Source organism: Gigantopelta aegis, chromosome 5 (genome assembly GCF_016097555.1).
Source record: "Gigantopelta aegis isolate Gae_Host chromosome 5, Gae_host_genome, whole genome shotgun sequence".
Lineage (NCBI taxonomy): Eukaryota > Metazoa > Mollusca > Gastropoda > Neomphalida > Peltospiridae > Gigantopelta > Gigantopelta aegis.
Genome location: NC_054703.1, coordinates 25,791,526 through 25,807,481, shown reverse-complemented (window position 1 = coordinate 25,807,481; position 15,956 = coordinate 25,791,526). Strand labels below are relative to the sequence as shown.

Here is a 15,956-nt window from a genome sequence, read left to right as displayed (position 1 = left end):
GAAGAAATGAGACAGAATTAAAAGGAGAGAAAGGAAAGGGGGCACTGGGATAAAAAAAATAAAAAATAAAAAATAATAATAATAATAATAATTATGTGAATCTACCAATACTGTAGTACTGACTTTCTGAATGAAGCAATCCACTGGTGAACAAAAGTCAAAAATAGCATTTAAATAGTAGGATGTGTTTAACATTAAACATTGAAATAGGAGACGTTGGAAATTAAATAATTTACGTTGTTAATAATAATTAACTACATTATACAGAGGATGTACCAGTTTTTGTTATCGAATACATCGTGTGACTGATGTAATTTGGTCATCGTGAGTACTATACGTTGGTAATTAATGCAGCTTGCAAACTGTAGTCTTTCTAAATTCATATATTAATAATAATAAAGATTAAAATAACAAAAAAACACCCCAAAAAACCACACACACACATACGAATATATTCGGTTCTTTGAATACGTATCGCATATAGCCTGTATTCGGTGCAGAATACGAGTGAATCATTGCAGCTCTAGTGTGCATGTATATGCCTATGTATCTGTGTATGTGTTTATGCTTGGCAGCTTGCCTGTGTATGTGTGTGTAGTGATGTTCCAATGAATGATTATAACTAAATATTAATTGGTTCAACTCTAACAATGATCAATTACAAAAATACAGAGCTTTTAAAAAAAAATTAAAATCCACTAGCCATGGGATCAGTGATTTAAAAAATTTACTAGCCACTATTAAAAATTCAGTAGCCCAACTTTACTTTAAGTTAATATAATTTTACTAAAAAACAGTAAAAATCTGATATGTCACCTAAAGAGAGAGATATAGCTTAAAAACACATTGAGGGTGGGGGTGGGGCAGGATATTCTTATTTGCAAAATAGACTTAATTGCAACATTTGATGGGTGTTTTTTCACTAGCCATCAGGCATGGCAATAGTATTTATTTACTAGCCCAACACTGAATATCACTAGCCATGGGAGTGGGGCTACCATATTATTGCCCATATGGGCTCAAATATACGGGGTAATATTTTTTCGATCTCTGCACAGTGTGCAGATTGCTTCTACAGTCACTGATTGGCTGGCTTTAAAAAGACAAGATTTGATTGGCAATTACATACTGCCGGGACTACGTTTTGTTCATTCATGATTCCATTTATCGGTCAAACTATTACTACGAACTTCAAATATTTTTATACGATACGAACATTTACGGAATTAAAAATCAAAATATATGTACAAATTTTTAAAAATATGTTTATTTTATTATTTTGACTGGGTTTTTTTTTGAAACTATTCTTTGGTGGATACTGTTGGGTGTGCACCGGTAACGGCGTGTATGAATATATTGTTATGGCTGGTAGAGCTTGTTAGTTGTTACATCAGCGAGAACGTAAATATACTTTTAAAATCGTTAAAGATTGACAATGGGTAATAAAGAGAATAACCAACTCACTACGAGGAATTACGGATTATCTGTCCCTCGTGAATTAATGCTGTAAAACAACATTAATTCACTCGGGACAGATAATCCGTAATTCCTCGTAGCTCGTTAGTTATTCTCTAAATCTTGAAGCCCTGAAAATCCACAAACAGGGAGTGGGAAAGTTTAAACAGTAAACAGTGCTAGTGATCCTCTATTTAGATGAAAGAAAAAAGAAAGAAAGAAATGTTTTATTTAACGACACACTCAACATATTTTATTTACGGTTATATGGCATCAGAAATATGGTTAAGGACAACACAGATTGGAGAGGAAACCCGCTGTCACCACTACATGGACTACTCTTTCCAATTAGCAGCAAGGGATCTTTTATTTTTTGCGCTTCCCACAGGCAGGATAGCATAAACCATGGCCTTTGTTGAACTAGTTATGGATCACTGGTCAGTGCAAGTGGTTTACACCTACCCATTGAGCCTTGTGGAGCACTCACTCTGGGTTTGGAGTCGGTATCCGGATTAAAAATCCCATGCCTCGACTGGGATCCGAACCCAGTACCTACCAGCCTGTAGACCGATGGCCTAACCACGACACCACCGAGGCCGGTACCATTTAGATGATGCCACTGATCTACATCCCAGGGCTTCTAGATTATGGTAGCCCCACTCCCATGGCTAGTGATATTCAGTGTTGGGCTAGTAAATAATTACTATAACTAGCCCAACGGCTAGTGGGGAAAACCCCATGTCAAATGCTGCAGTTACATATTTTGTAAATATGAATATCCTGCCCCCTCTTTCCACCCCGATCTAAGGATTTTAAAGCTCAATCTCCCTCTTTAGGTGACATTTTTAATCATGGCTAGTACATTTTTAAAATCACTGATCCCATGGCTAGTGGATTTTTATCAAATTATAGAAGCCATGAAACAGTGCTACTGATCCTCCATTTAGATGAGGTCCCACCGATCTACATCCCACCCCTTTGTTTGGCTAAAAAGACACCAGTAACTTGACACCAACATACCAGACGTGGACCGACCCACGGCCGCCCCGGCCGAGTCGAGCGAAACCACATCAACATCTTCATCCGCTGAGTGCCACATCTCCTCCTCGACGCTCGCCAGGCCTACAACCACACAAAGAAGAAAGGAAGAATTAATCAGGGTTAGCTCTGAGTGAACAAAACTATTCGCCAAAATTGTTTATTAACCGTAAAAAAAATTGCAGAAATTGTCAGTTATTTTCTAAATAATGTCAATTATTACATGAAATTATTTCGCCAAACTAAAATAAAATTCGCCAACTGCTTTCAAAATTCGCAATTGGTGAATTTGGTGAGTGCCAGAGTTTAATTAACATATAGGGCTAGCTCGATAAGACTTTCTGTGAGAAAATAATTTGAGGGTATGTAGTAAAACCAAAACTCCTTAAGTGCCCCTACTAGGCGGTTATGCATGGTTTATGCTGTCAATCGACAGATGTGAATTTAAGCTGAAGTTGCCGAATATATATTCATTTTCATTAGTAATTCGCAAAAAAAAGTTAATTAAAAAATCCCCACTTTTGCCGTTTGGCTAACAGAGACTTGAATTTGCAACCCCTGCAATTGCCCATGGCAATCGGCAATTTCATGGAGGTTTTAGTTCTACACGGCACTTTTTTCGCCTTGGACTATTCAGCGTTCTTTTTTTCAACATTGGCATGTTTTTTGCAGTGGACATTTTCTTAATTACAGGGGTTGAATTTGGCAGCAGATTTTCTTACCAAATTTGCAAAATTGCTAATATTATTTCAAGGGCTTCAGCCTAAATCGTGGTTATGGGTTTGAAATCTTTTTGAAATTGAACACTATTTCACGTGCTTCGACAAATTTTAAACAGCAGCCCTCTTACTATAAATTTTCAAAAAAATTATAAAAATGCATCCATTAAGTTCTAAGATTTTAATGTACATAATATTACCGTCCTTACCCTCTGGCAGAAACGCTGTTCAGTCACTCGCCAATTGTATATTTTAACAGACAGGATAGCACATAGCACAGCCTATGTAGGGCTCAAACTGCCATATAAACTGCCATAGGCAGAGAGCATCACCAATGGCAGTTTTGTGCCGTCGGTAAAGCTCCTCTGCACTTGGAAGGAAGGAAATGTTTTATTTAATGACACACTGAACACATTTTATTTATGGTTATATGGCGTCAGACATATGGTTAAGAACCACAGATATTGAGAGGAAACCCGCTGTCGATTCTCGATTAGCAGCAAGGGATCTTTTATATGCACCATCCTACAGACAGGATAGCACATACCACGGCCTTTGATATACCGGTTGTGGTGCACTGGCTGGAGCGAGAAATAGCCTAATGGGCCCGGTGGGGACAGCACACAGTGTACATTATTTGCCAATATTTAACATTTGCAATGGGTCTACACAGCAAAATCACCATTCAGTTATCTTTATTTGCTGAAAATGGCCACAGGCAGGCTCAGAAATGCTGTTGATGAGGCTTTTTCACCCAAAGCAATTCTTTTAAAAATTGACATGGGCACTTTACCACTGTGCTACTCCCCCCCCCCCCCCACTCCCCCACCTAAAAAAAACCCCAAAATCCCCTAATTCAATGCCTGCTTACCCATGGTATGTTCAACAATAGCCTCTGCCCTGGCATTCAGTTCGGTGACGAAATCTGGCGAAGTAGCAGCTGAGGGGCCAGCCGACGCTTGCTGGTCGTGTAAGATGATACTCAGAGACTTATCGGCCGCGTCCACAACAATCTCCTCATCAGCGTCATCGGACTCCTAAACAAAAAATAATTGAAATTCCACAAATAAAATAAAAATTAAAGGGACATTCCCGAGTTTGCCGCATTGTAAGATGTTTCCGACTAATAAAATATTTCTACGATTAAACTTACATATTAAATATATTTTCTTGTTTAGAATATCAGTGTCTGTATATTCAATGTCTTTCTGGTCGTCTTAATATTTGTAAGAAGCCCAAACTGGATTTTGTCTTCAAATAATTTCGTATGTACGGGTAAAAAAAAAAAAATTAGGAAATAAAATGAAATTTAACCTAGTACGAATAATAGAATGACCAAAAACATGTTTAATATACAGCCACTAATACTGTATGCAGAAATATATATTTGATACGTAATTACAATCGTTAAAAAGTCTCTGTTAGTCAATAACATCTTAAAAATTGCAGCAAACTCAGGAATGTCCCTTTAAAGACATTTCAAGGCTACCTCTGACACTCGCCAAATTCGCCAATTACGAATTTCAAAAACAATCAGCAAATTTTATTTCAATTTGACGAAATAATTTTATGAAATAATTGATATTTTGATACAAAATAACTGGAGTTTTGTCATTTTTGAAGTTTAACAGAAAATTTGGCTAAATTTTCTGCTGCCCCAGAGCTAGTCCTGCATTTCCAGGTGTCGGAATGGGACAATACTCCAGTAGTTTGCACACAAGAGGCTATTTCCAGGTGTCGGAATGGGACAATACTCCAGTAGTTTGCACACAAGAGGCCATTTCCAGGTGTCGGAATGGGACAATACTCCAGTAGTTTGCACACAAGAGGCCATTTCCAGGTGTCGGAACGGGACAATACTCCAGTAGTTTGCACACAAGAGGCTATTTCCAGGTGTCGGAATGGGACAATACTCCAGTAGTTTGCACACAAGAGGCTATTTCCAGGTGTCGGAATGGGACAATACTCCAGTAGTTTGCACACAAGAGGCTATTTCCAGGTGTCGGAATGGGACAATACTCCAGTAGTTTGCACACAAGAGGCTATTTCCAGGTGTCGGAATGGGACAATACTTCAGTAGTTTGCACACAAGAGGCTGTCATTCGTTAATCAATATATTCTACTTCCGTTTTCATTATCAGGGTTTAAATCACTTTGTGCAGATAATATATATATTAGTGGTACACTGTAATGTTATGTCTGAATCATAAAACACTGAATTCTGGAGTTAAAAATTCGCAATCTGAATGTAAATAATTCCCATTTTTATTATTATATAAAGACATATATAATTCTGAAAACGATATGCAACACATGACACAAAAAAAAAATCCCTCCCTCATAACATTTTGTAATTATGCAAAATAGATACATTAATTTGAATAAATATAAGTCCATACATGTATAGTATTTTAAATTCTAACATTTCGTAATGCAAAATAGATACATTAATTTGAATAAATATAAGTCCATACATGTATAGTATTTTAAATTCTAACATTTCGTAATGCAAAATAGATACATTAATTTGAATAAATATAAGTCCATACATGTATAGTATTTTAAATTCTAACATTTCGTAATGCAAAATAGATACATTAATTTGAATAAATATAAGTCCATACATGTATAGTATTTTAAATTCTAACATTTCGTAATGCAAAATAGATACATTAATTTGAATAAATATAAGTCCATACATGTATAGTATTTTAAATTCTAACATTTCGTAATGCAAAATAGATACATTAATTTGAATAAATATAAGTCCATACATGTATAGTATTTTAAATTCTAACATTTCGTAATGCAAAATAGATACATTAATTTGAATAAATATAAGTCCATACATGTATAGTATTTTAAATTCTAACATTTCGTAATGCAAAATAGATACATTAATTTGAATAAATATAAGTCCATACATGTATAGTATTTTAAATTCTAACATTTCGTAATGCAAAATAGATACATTAATTTGAATAAATATAAGTCCATACATGTATAGTATTTTAAATTCTAACATTTCGTAATGCAAAATAGATACATTAATTTGAATAAATATAAGTCCATACATGTATAGTATTTTAAATTCTAACATTTCGTAATGCAAAATAGATACATTAATTTGAATAAATATAAGTCCATACATGTATAGTATTTTAAATTCTAACATTTCGTAATGCAAAATAGATACATTAATTTGAATAAATATAAGTCCATACATGTATAGTATTTTAAATTCTAACATTTCGTAATGCAAAATAGATACATTAATTTGAATAAATATAAGTCCATACATGTATAGTATTTTAAATTCTAACATTTCGTAATGCAAAATAGATACATTAATTTGAATAAATATAAGTCCATACATGTATAGTATTTTAAATTCTAACATTTCGTAATGCAAAATAGATACATTAATTTGAATAAATATAAGTCCATACATGTATAGTATTTTAAATTCTAACATTTCGTAATGCAAAATAGATACATTAATTTGAATAACTATAAGTCCATACATGTATAGTATTTTAAATTCTAACATTTCGTAATGCAAAATAGATACATTAATTTGAATAAATATAAGTCCATACATGTATAGTATTTTAAATTCTAACATTTCGTAATGCAAAATAGATACATTAATTTGAATAAATATAAGTCCATACATGTATAGTATTTTAAATTCTAACATTTCGTAATGCAAAATAGATACATTAATTTGAATAAATATAAGTCCATACATGTATAGTATTTTAAATTCTAACATTTCGTAATGCAAAATAGATACATTAATTTGAATAAATATAAGTCCATACATGTATAGTATTTTAAATTCTAACATTTCGTAATGCAAAATAGATACATTAATTTGAATAAATATAAGTCCATACATGTATAGTATTTTAAATTCTAACATTTCGTAATGCAAAATAGATACATTAATTTGAATAAATATAAGTCCATACATGTATAGTATTTTAAATTCTAACATTTCGTAATGCAAAATAGATACATTAATTTGAATAAATATAAGTCCATACATGTATAGTATTTTAAATTCTAACATTTCGTAATGCAAAATAGATACATTAATTTGAATAACTATAAGTCCATACATGTATAGTATTTTAAATTCTAACATTTCGTAATGCAAAATAGATACATTAATTTGAATAAATATAAGTCCATACATGTATAGTATTTTAAATTCTAACATTTCGTAATACAAAATAGATACATTAATTTGAATAAATATAAGTCCATACATGTATAGTATTTTAAATTCTAACATTTCGTAATGCAAAATAGATACATTAATTTGAATAAATATAAGTCCATACATGTATAGTATTTTAAATTCTAACATTTCGTAATGCAAAATAGATACATTAATTTGAATAAATACAACTTCATTAGTGATTTCCCTAGAAATTTGGTAAGGCATGGTAGACCAAAGACTTTTGGGGCATTTTCACCCTTTTCGGGGACTTGTTTTTCATTAAAAATAAAAAAAAATTAATTGAAATAAACATTAATGTAATTTATGTGCTTGCTTTAATAAATAAATGGCAAAGATATAAAAGGCATATTTTACTAATTAATAGTACCTTTTTGGGTGTTTTATAAAGGCAATTTTAGAATTAGTGAAAAAGGTATGTTTAATCTCAGGGCAGCATGGTGCTGATTAAGGCAAGATGGTGCTAGACAATTGAGGCTTTAAATAAGATGATTTTGAAATAAAAATTCCCATTTGTGTGTAAAATGACACTGAAATTACCAAAAGTCCAGGAATTTATCCATGAGGAAAATTAGGGTGATTTAATCATAATTGGGATGTCGTTTAGGCCACCGACTGATGCGATGCACACCATTGCAGGCATTGAAATAAGTCGAGAACAGTGTTTCAGGTTACCGGGAGGTTACCACATGATGTAAGATAAATCGAGAATGTTGTTTCGTTTTTGAAAAAAAAATTGTTTACAAACGTAAACCAGGCAATGCATTCCGAACTTCCGCATTTCATTTTCTCGTAACAAATTGCATAAATTTACTGCCGCGTTTCATGTTCATGTAAGAAATTGCACTGATGTTCGTGCGCTTAAGCAGCGCCCACCAGATAAATGTACTTCCGGATTTCGTTTCTCGACCAATGTTTGCATGCACCGATACAATTTCAGAATGTCCGCGTTAAAAGCTGTAGTTCTTAACAGAAATTCAATTCTAACTTTTACATAGTTGTGGTCACCAGGCTATATTTTGTGGTAACCTGTAAATGGGTTACCAGAAACAATGCTCATTTCAATGCCTGCATTGTTAAATTAATTTATCAGAACAAACATAATTACAACAATATTTACACATCAAATTGGGAATGTTCGCTGCCACTTGCTTCTGGGAAGGAGCCCATGTTCAGTACTGCAGAATGCCTGGATAAATCCTTAATCGCCACAGCAGTAATTGAAAATGTAGCTGACCACACCCATGGCTGTTGACTTTCTAGTTCCAGAGCTCATATTTTCGAAGCCATCTTAGCGCTACGAAATCGTAAAACCATCATAGGTTGTGACGTCACTACAGCACATGCCTTAGTGATGTCATAGCTTACGATGGTTTTATGATTTCGTAGGCTAAGATTGATTCGAAAATATGAGCCCTGGCCTCTACATTAACTTTTCCATTTAGGAACCTGATGACGCCTACTTGTATTTTTATATAGATAGTATGAAATGTTTTAGACGCCAAATAATAAAAATGGTCGTTAAATGTAGAGTGCCGAGTTGGTTCATGCAATGTATTTCAAGCCCTCAAATTTCAAATAAATGATCATCAGTGTCGGTAAAATCACAGAACCGAAATTTCGGCCACAGGATTTTAAATTTCATGGGAACCACTTGTTCGGTTCCAAGTCTTGTGATCATTGGAACCCATCGGAAACTTTTTATTTGTTTTTAATTATACTTCTTCTTTTTCATTCCTTCTTGTAATATCACAGGGAGATGTTTGCTGCCAGGATGAATCTCACAGTGACACAGAGGGATTCCTGGTTTCCATAAAGTTTTTCTTCTGTGTTTTTCGGTGGGCCAATGAGCATCTCCGAGTTGGTCATGTTGTTGGCAGTATTGTAGGATGTGTTCAACAGTTCCTGCAGCTTGTTCACAGGGACAGATTGGAGAGGGGACAAGTTTAATCATTGAACAGTCGTACTCATATAATAATCATGAGAAACGAAATTTCGGTTCCGTGATTTGACCAACATATAATTACCAGAAACTTTCGTTTGTATGAAGTCCGAATCATGCAGAGCTAGCTCGGACAGTCGCCAAATTCGCCAATTACGAATTTTTAAAGCAGTTAGCGAATTTTATTTTAGTGAAATAATTTCATGTAATCATTAACACTTGTTTGAAAATAGCTGACAAGTTTAATAGACAATTTGGCGAACTGTTTTGCTCACTCAGAGTTAGCACTGGAATGCCTGCCATGATTATTACTCTCGAGTGTCTAATAAACATAGGGGCTGAATAAGCATAGGGGCTGGATAAGCATAGGGGCTGGATAAGCATAGGGGCTGGATAAGCATAGGGGCTGGATAAGCATAGGGGCTGGATAAGCATAGGGGCTGAATAAGCATAGGGTCTGAATAAGCATAGGGTCTGAATAAGCATAGGGTCTGAATAAGCATAGGGACTGAATAAGCATAGGGTCTGAATAAGCATAGGGTCTGAATAAGCATAGGGTCTGAATAAGCATAGGGTCTGAATAAGCATAGGGGCTGAATAAACATAGGGTCTGGAAATTTTTCTAAAATCAGTTAAAAGTAGGGTGCGGAATTAGCATAGGGTGTGGAAATCTTTTTAAAAACCAATAAGAGTAGAGTGCGGAATTAGCATAGGGTGTGGAAATTTAGCTAAATTGTAAAAATTGACTAGTAATGAAAACAATTTGGTTTGACGTAAAAAATAAAAATAAGTGTTTTGGAAATAACAAAAATATACTATTGTTGTGTGTACATGTGTACATGTAATTTAGAAAACAAGCGGCTCAGAAATAAATAACTTGTAGTAAATTCCATAGTATGAAAAAATGTGTTCACTATAAACATGTTTCTATTATCTAACTGTTACAACTGTGTTACTGTCACACACAATTAATTAAAACTGTAAGTGTGTTTGTACATTTAAATGAAATTATGATAATTAATGTGAGGCGAGATTGCAGCTTTGAAAAAAAATCCAAAAGTTCCATGCAAGAAAACCAAAACAATCAGGATGGATGACAGCTCGCTAGATTCATCTCCTATATTTAACACATGGTCAATTATAACATAACGTAATTTCATCAACTTAATGTTGACTTGTACCATTCTTTATTTTTAACTCAGCCTAATTTTTCTCGCTAATTTCTAATAAACTTTATTTGCAAGTGAAAATAAAAAGGTTGAGTGGAATTTGTAATTAAAATGAGTGGAATTTGTAATGTAAACAAATATATATATATATATATAAAGAGGAAAGAATGTAGATAAAGTTTGGGCCAGTTCCCCTTATCCTAAAGGAACTGTACTTTATGTACTCTAGTATACATAGCTTAAAAAAAGTCATATTTACCTTTAAGAATTCGGTACCCCCGTCTTCAATGTTTGGTGAAAAGATGAAGTGTTGAAGTGTAATTGATTAATTTATATAAAGTGCTTGCATGAACTGTTGCATTGATTTACAGGCAAGCACTCAATCGAACGCATCCTAGGAATTTACCCAACCGAATAAAACCGAACCGAGCCGAACGATAAAAACAAAATGGCGGCCAACAATGTTCAGAAACGTGTGTTTACATTTTGTCGTAGTGTAACATACTTTGTTGTGCCTTAATGGTTCAAATGATCAATTAAGCAGAAAAACAATGTATGTATATTAATAAATAAATAAATAAATATATTATTTGACAACAAAAGTGAGCAGTTTATTTGACAACTCGGAAAATTGTAAATTCCGTGATCGTGGAAAATAGGTACCCCTTATGATAACTTAAGAATTGTAATAAGCGTTGGGTGCCGAATTAGCGTAGGGGGTTACATTTTTAAAAGATGTAATTTAACGTAGGGTGCTGAATAAGCGTAGACACCAACATTTTTTCACAAATTTAATAAACGTAGGTGTACGTTTATTTGGCACTCGAGAGTATATCAAGTACGACTATTCAACGAAAATAACATATAGATATAATTATTTTTTAACCTTCAGAGTACTGCAGGCGAGATATCTCGCCCGACGTTACGTCAGTCGACATACTGTACACTGTATACATTCCCCAATTCATATTTCCCGCCGTTTTGCACACGACACTCACCGGAAATGGAAATATAATAAAAGAAAAGAAAGAAAAAATTCAAAATGGTGGCTTTTGCAATTGAAAATACCTTTAAATTTTGAGTTCAAAAAGGGGTTTTCGGCAAGTATTTTCGCTTGACAACAATGGCGGCATGTCGCGGTAATTTTCAGGGATCGATAGCTGATTGTGACAGCTAATTTGATAATAAATTTGATCGTTTTACCAACAACAAAAACTACCAAATATTGCAATATGAATCGTAGTTCGGGTTTTTAAAAAAAAATTCTGTTCAGAAAACCACTGTTATCGGGAATAATGGAAATAAATACTGGACAGCTGGCCACAAATGCCCGTAAGTAAACGCAACTTTTTCGATTTTTTGCCTAATTTTAATCACCATTAGCCGATCTAAAAATAATAAAAATTACAAAAAAGACACGAAAATAATACTTACCGATTCATATATGAACTTTATTTCATGTATTTATAAAACATTTAAGTGAATATATGTCAGTAAAAATTATAAACTTGTACCCACTCAACGTGGTTTTTGTTACAAATTAATCCAGTAGTCTAAAGGTTAAAAACAGTTTTTGGTGGGTTCCAGGGCTTCTAGATTATGGTAGCCCCACTCCCATGGCTGGTGATATTCTATGTTGGGCTAGTAAACAACTAATATTACCATGCCCAACGGCTAGTGAAAAAAAAAGTTGTTCAGTACTGCATTTTAGTCTTATTTTTAAAATATGAATATCCTGTAACCCACTCCCACCCCCACCCCCCCCCCCCCACCCCCACACATCCCCCAATCTTAATGTGTTTAAGCTCCATCTCCCTCTTTAGGTGACATATCCGATTATTACTATTAATTAGTAAAATTTTATTTACTTAAAGTAAAGTAGGGCTAGTGGATTTTTAAATCGTGGCTAGTAAATTTCTTAAATTACTGATCCCATGGCTAGTGAATTTTATAAAAAATTCTAGAAGCACAGGGTTCCCATAATCACAATGCATGGAACTGAAGAAGTGTTTCCCATGAAATTTGAAATCCTATGGCCTGGTACTCACCTCCTTGACTGCGACTGGCAGGGTGACACTCTGTGCTGACTGCCAGGCCATCGCACTGCTCTCCGCCGGCAGAGACAGCAATTTGTTCTCCATCGGGAAGACCTAAAATATAATTAGTAAGGTTATTTATGTAATTATTACATGTTGAAGATAAGGCCTAAAAAATAATAATGTATGCTTCAGGTTTCATTCTTGAAAAAAAATAGGGTAGGAACTTCTTTTTTTTCTTTTTTAAAATCGAATCAAACTGAGAAACCGTAATTGACCAAGGTGTTCCGAATCTAGTTTCCTGATTGCAAAAAAATCAGGGACCTTGATTATTTATTATTATTATTATTATTATTTTGCACTGCCAAATTTCAAGGGAAAACACTAGTTAAAGTTAGTTTTTTTAACAACATACCTGGAGCATACTGATTCATTTAAGATTGGAGTGGAAACCCACTACAGTTTGCCATTCATAGCAAGAAATCATTTATACACACCATAAATAATAGCGCATACCATTGATATATGCATACCAGTCGCGGTGTACTGGCTGGAATAAAAAAAAGCCTATGTGCCCACCAATGGGGATCGATTGTAGACCGACCATGCGTTCGGTTTGGCCAAACTCAAGCCATGTGTTTGCTGATCTATTTAGATAATTTTTGTAGGTTAACAGTCATACCAAGCTTGAAGTGACAAATCTTAGTTTTAAACACTTAAGCAGTTAAGGTGTAGTTCTCAATATTACAATATTAAAGCTATTTTTTTATAGTTGAAATCACACATTACCAGTGTTTTTGCCAGAAATAAATGTTTGGGTATGGGGGGCCTCCCCCCAGAAAGAAAATGGGTTAAGTTTAGGGTTAAGAAAATCATACAGTAATGATAATTTAAGTAATTAATTTTGTCAATGGTTAACTTAAGAAAAAGAAATCTGCAAAAATCTTTGAGTATGGCGCCATACCCGTTTTACCCTCTGGCAGATACCCTGAAATCTTACTTATATTTTATTGTGTAGAATATCCACTTCCACACATCCGAAATCTTTATGCCGATAATTTATGGCCATTTTCGTGATTCGGGTGCTTGTAATTCCATGAAATGTCTTATTTAAAATTCTAAAAATGCATACATATACCTCTGAGAAGTAAAGGTTATGGAGACGAGCTCGTCTATTATTTTAAGTTATTTAGATTAACTGTCCAAACCAAAATGTTAACAACTACGAAAAAGTACTCACCTACCTTTAATTACCGTTATGTAACCGGATGTTTTAAATTGCATATCACATACACTACAATTTTAAAACAGTTTACATATATTTTATTCTTTCTAACTCTAATAGTGCAAAGCTGTTTCTTATTTTGTTTCTATTGTTTTCCTGTGTCTTTGGTAGTGTCAGCTTGGGTTGTGTTCACCCTCAACTCAGTGTTCAGGCCAGGTAATCGTTCAGTAGTAAGCTCATCTATTGTTTCTTTTGTTACCTGGTGTTCTCTGGAGTCAGAGACTTTTAAACATTCAAGCAAGACAGGTGGTTTTCAGCATTGCGAGTTTTATAGTTGATCAAGTTCTGCACGGCACAGTTATTAACAGCACAGGTTATCAATGATGTAGCACAACCAGCATCATTATTCAAACGACCTGACCCACAGTCGGGTCTTTATAGAGATATATATTTGTGTGCGGATGTTTTTATAAACATCGGGATCTTCACATCCCTCCAGGTGATCCCTGAATAAAAACCTTAAACCCCAGCTGAAGTCTTCTTTGCTATATATAGAACCTTTGGTAACAGTTACATTTCCCGCAAAGTTTTCCACACACAAGTTGTGAAAAAACCATTACAGTGACACAGATTCCACATATGAGACTGTAAAGATGTCGCCAGTATCGACTTCGCTGAGATAGCATATATGGAAAAATACATGCAGTTTTCCAGCCTCATGCCATTTTGTTCATTTTATGGAATACTCTTCAAGAGGGGTGAAAGCCTCCAAAGTATGTGACATAATTAATATAAAATCAATGATCTCTAGTGGTATCATTAAAAAAAAAAAAAAAATTAAATAAGAAAGAAAATCAATATGACGTCATCACATTTGCTTTTATAATAATATCATAACGTTGTTAGATTAAGTCATATCCTTTCATCCCTCTTGCAGAATATTCCATAAAAAGTTAAAATGACAGCTGGCACAAAATTACATGCTTTTTGCCCTATGCGATCTCAGCGAAGTCAATATAGGTGACATGAAAAAATGATGGTTACCATCTAGTAATGTGGAATCTGTGTCATTGTAATGGGGTTTTTTCAAGATTTCTATTGGACAAAATTTGGGTACAATCTAACGAAAAATAAAGATAGGAGAAAAAAAAATTGTAGTTGTTAACATTTTGGTTCGGACTTTAGTTTTATATATTAATCGGTATAATATCCGCCCGGTTCCCCCCCCCCCCCCTTATTATTTTTAGTTAGGGTTATGGTTAGGGGTTAGGGATGGGGTTATGGTTTGGGTTAGGGGAGGGGGGGGACCAGGCGGATAGTTTTCCTATTAATCAACCTTAGTGTCTATTTTTACAGGTTCAAATAAAGGTCTGACTCTGTGACTTCAAAAAAACTAAAATATCAAAGCTGGGGATAGGGAGGGTGAAAAGAGAGTAAGGACTTGCCATATGATGCCATTTCCGTTGCACCAACGTTAATAAAACAAATATTTTTGGCACGTATATATCTAGACTCAAACTGATCCCATGACAAACATCTTGTTTGCAATTTGTCAACAAAAACAAAACTGCGTCAAATGTGGGTGCGTCAAGTGAAATAAAATCGACTTTATTCATAACAGTATTGCTTATATGTTCCGATCATGCTACTATTGACTACTTCTCTGATGTACATTGTACTTACCACCAAGAATGTTGGCCAAAAATATAAAATCGGTACTGTTTGGAAGAAAAGTGTGTAATTGTTTTTCTCCCATTTCAGCTAGTAACGTCCATTTTTACAAAGACTAGTCACGGGCAACTAGATGGATTGGATAAAAAGAAAACTACGTGATTTTCATTTGTTTGCCTAATATTTATATAGTTATTTCCATTAATGTTTTAATCAATTATAATAGCAAACATATTGTCGACAATAAGTATGGTTAAAATATTTGCTGTAAACATTAAATGCGGAATTACTTTTAGGTCTCACTAAACACTTTGCTACTGGGTCAAAGTTCAACGACAAATTATAATATATTAGAAAGTGCATATAGGATGTGGGTTTTTTGTGTGTGGGTTTTTTTGGGGGGTATCTTAAAGTTTCACTGTGTGCTTTGTTTAACGACACCACTAGAGCACATT

General features: G+C 34.1%; 1 protein-coding gene across 1 annotated transcript in view; it reads right to left on the bottom strand.

The window, feature by feature from the left end:
• Nucleotides 1-15,611, bottom strand: part of LOC121373517 — a 38,209-nt gene extending 22,598 nt beyond the window's left edge. The window contains exons 1-4 of the mRNA XM_041500189.1: nucleotides 15,514-15,611; nucleotides 12,618-12,719; nucleotides 4,084-4,249; nucleotides 2,476-2,577 (exon numbers count right to left, since the gene is read on the bottom strand). Coding sequence (XP_041356123.1) covers nucleotides 2,476-2,577; nucleotides 4,084-4,249; nucleotides 12,618-12,710 — 361 coding nt within the window. The 5' untranslated portion in view covers nucleotides 12,711-12,719; nucleotides 15,514-15,611. The remainder of the gene's footprint in view (nucleotides 1-2,475; nucleotides 2,578-4,083; nucleotides 4,250-12,617; nucleotides 12,720-15,513) is intronic.
• Between the last annotated feature and the right edge of the window lie 345 nt (nucleotides 15,612-15,956).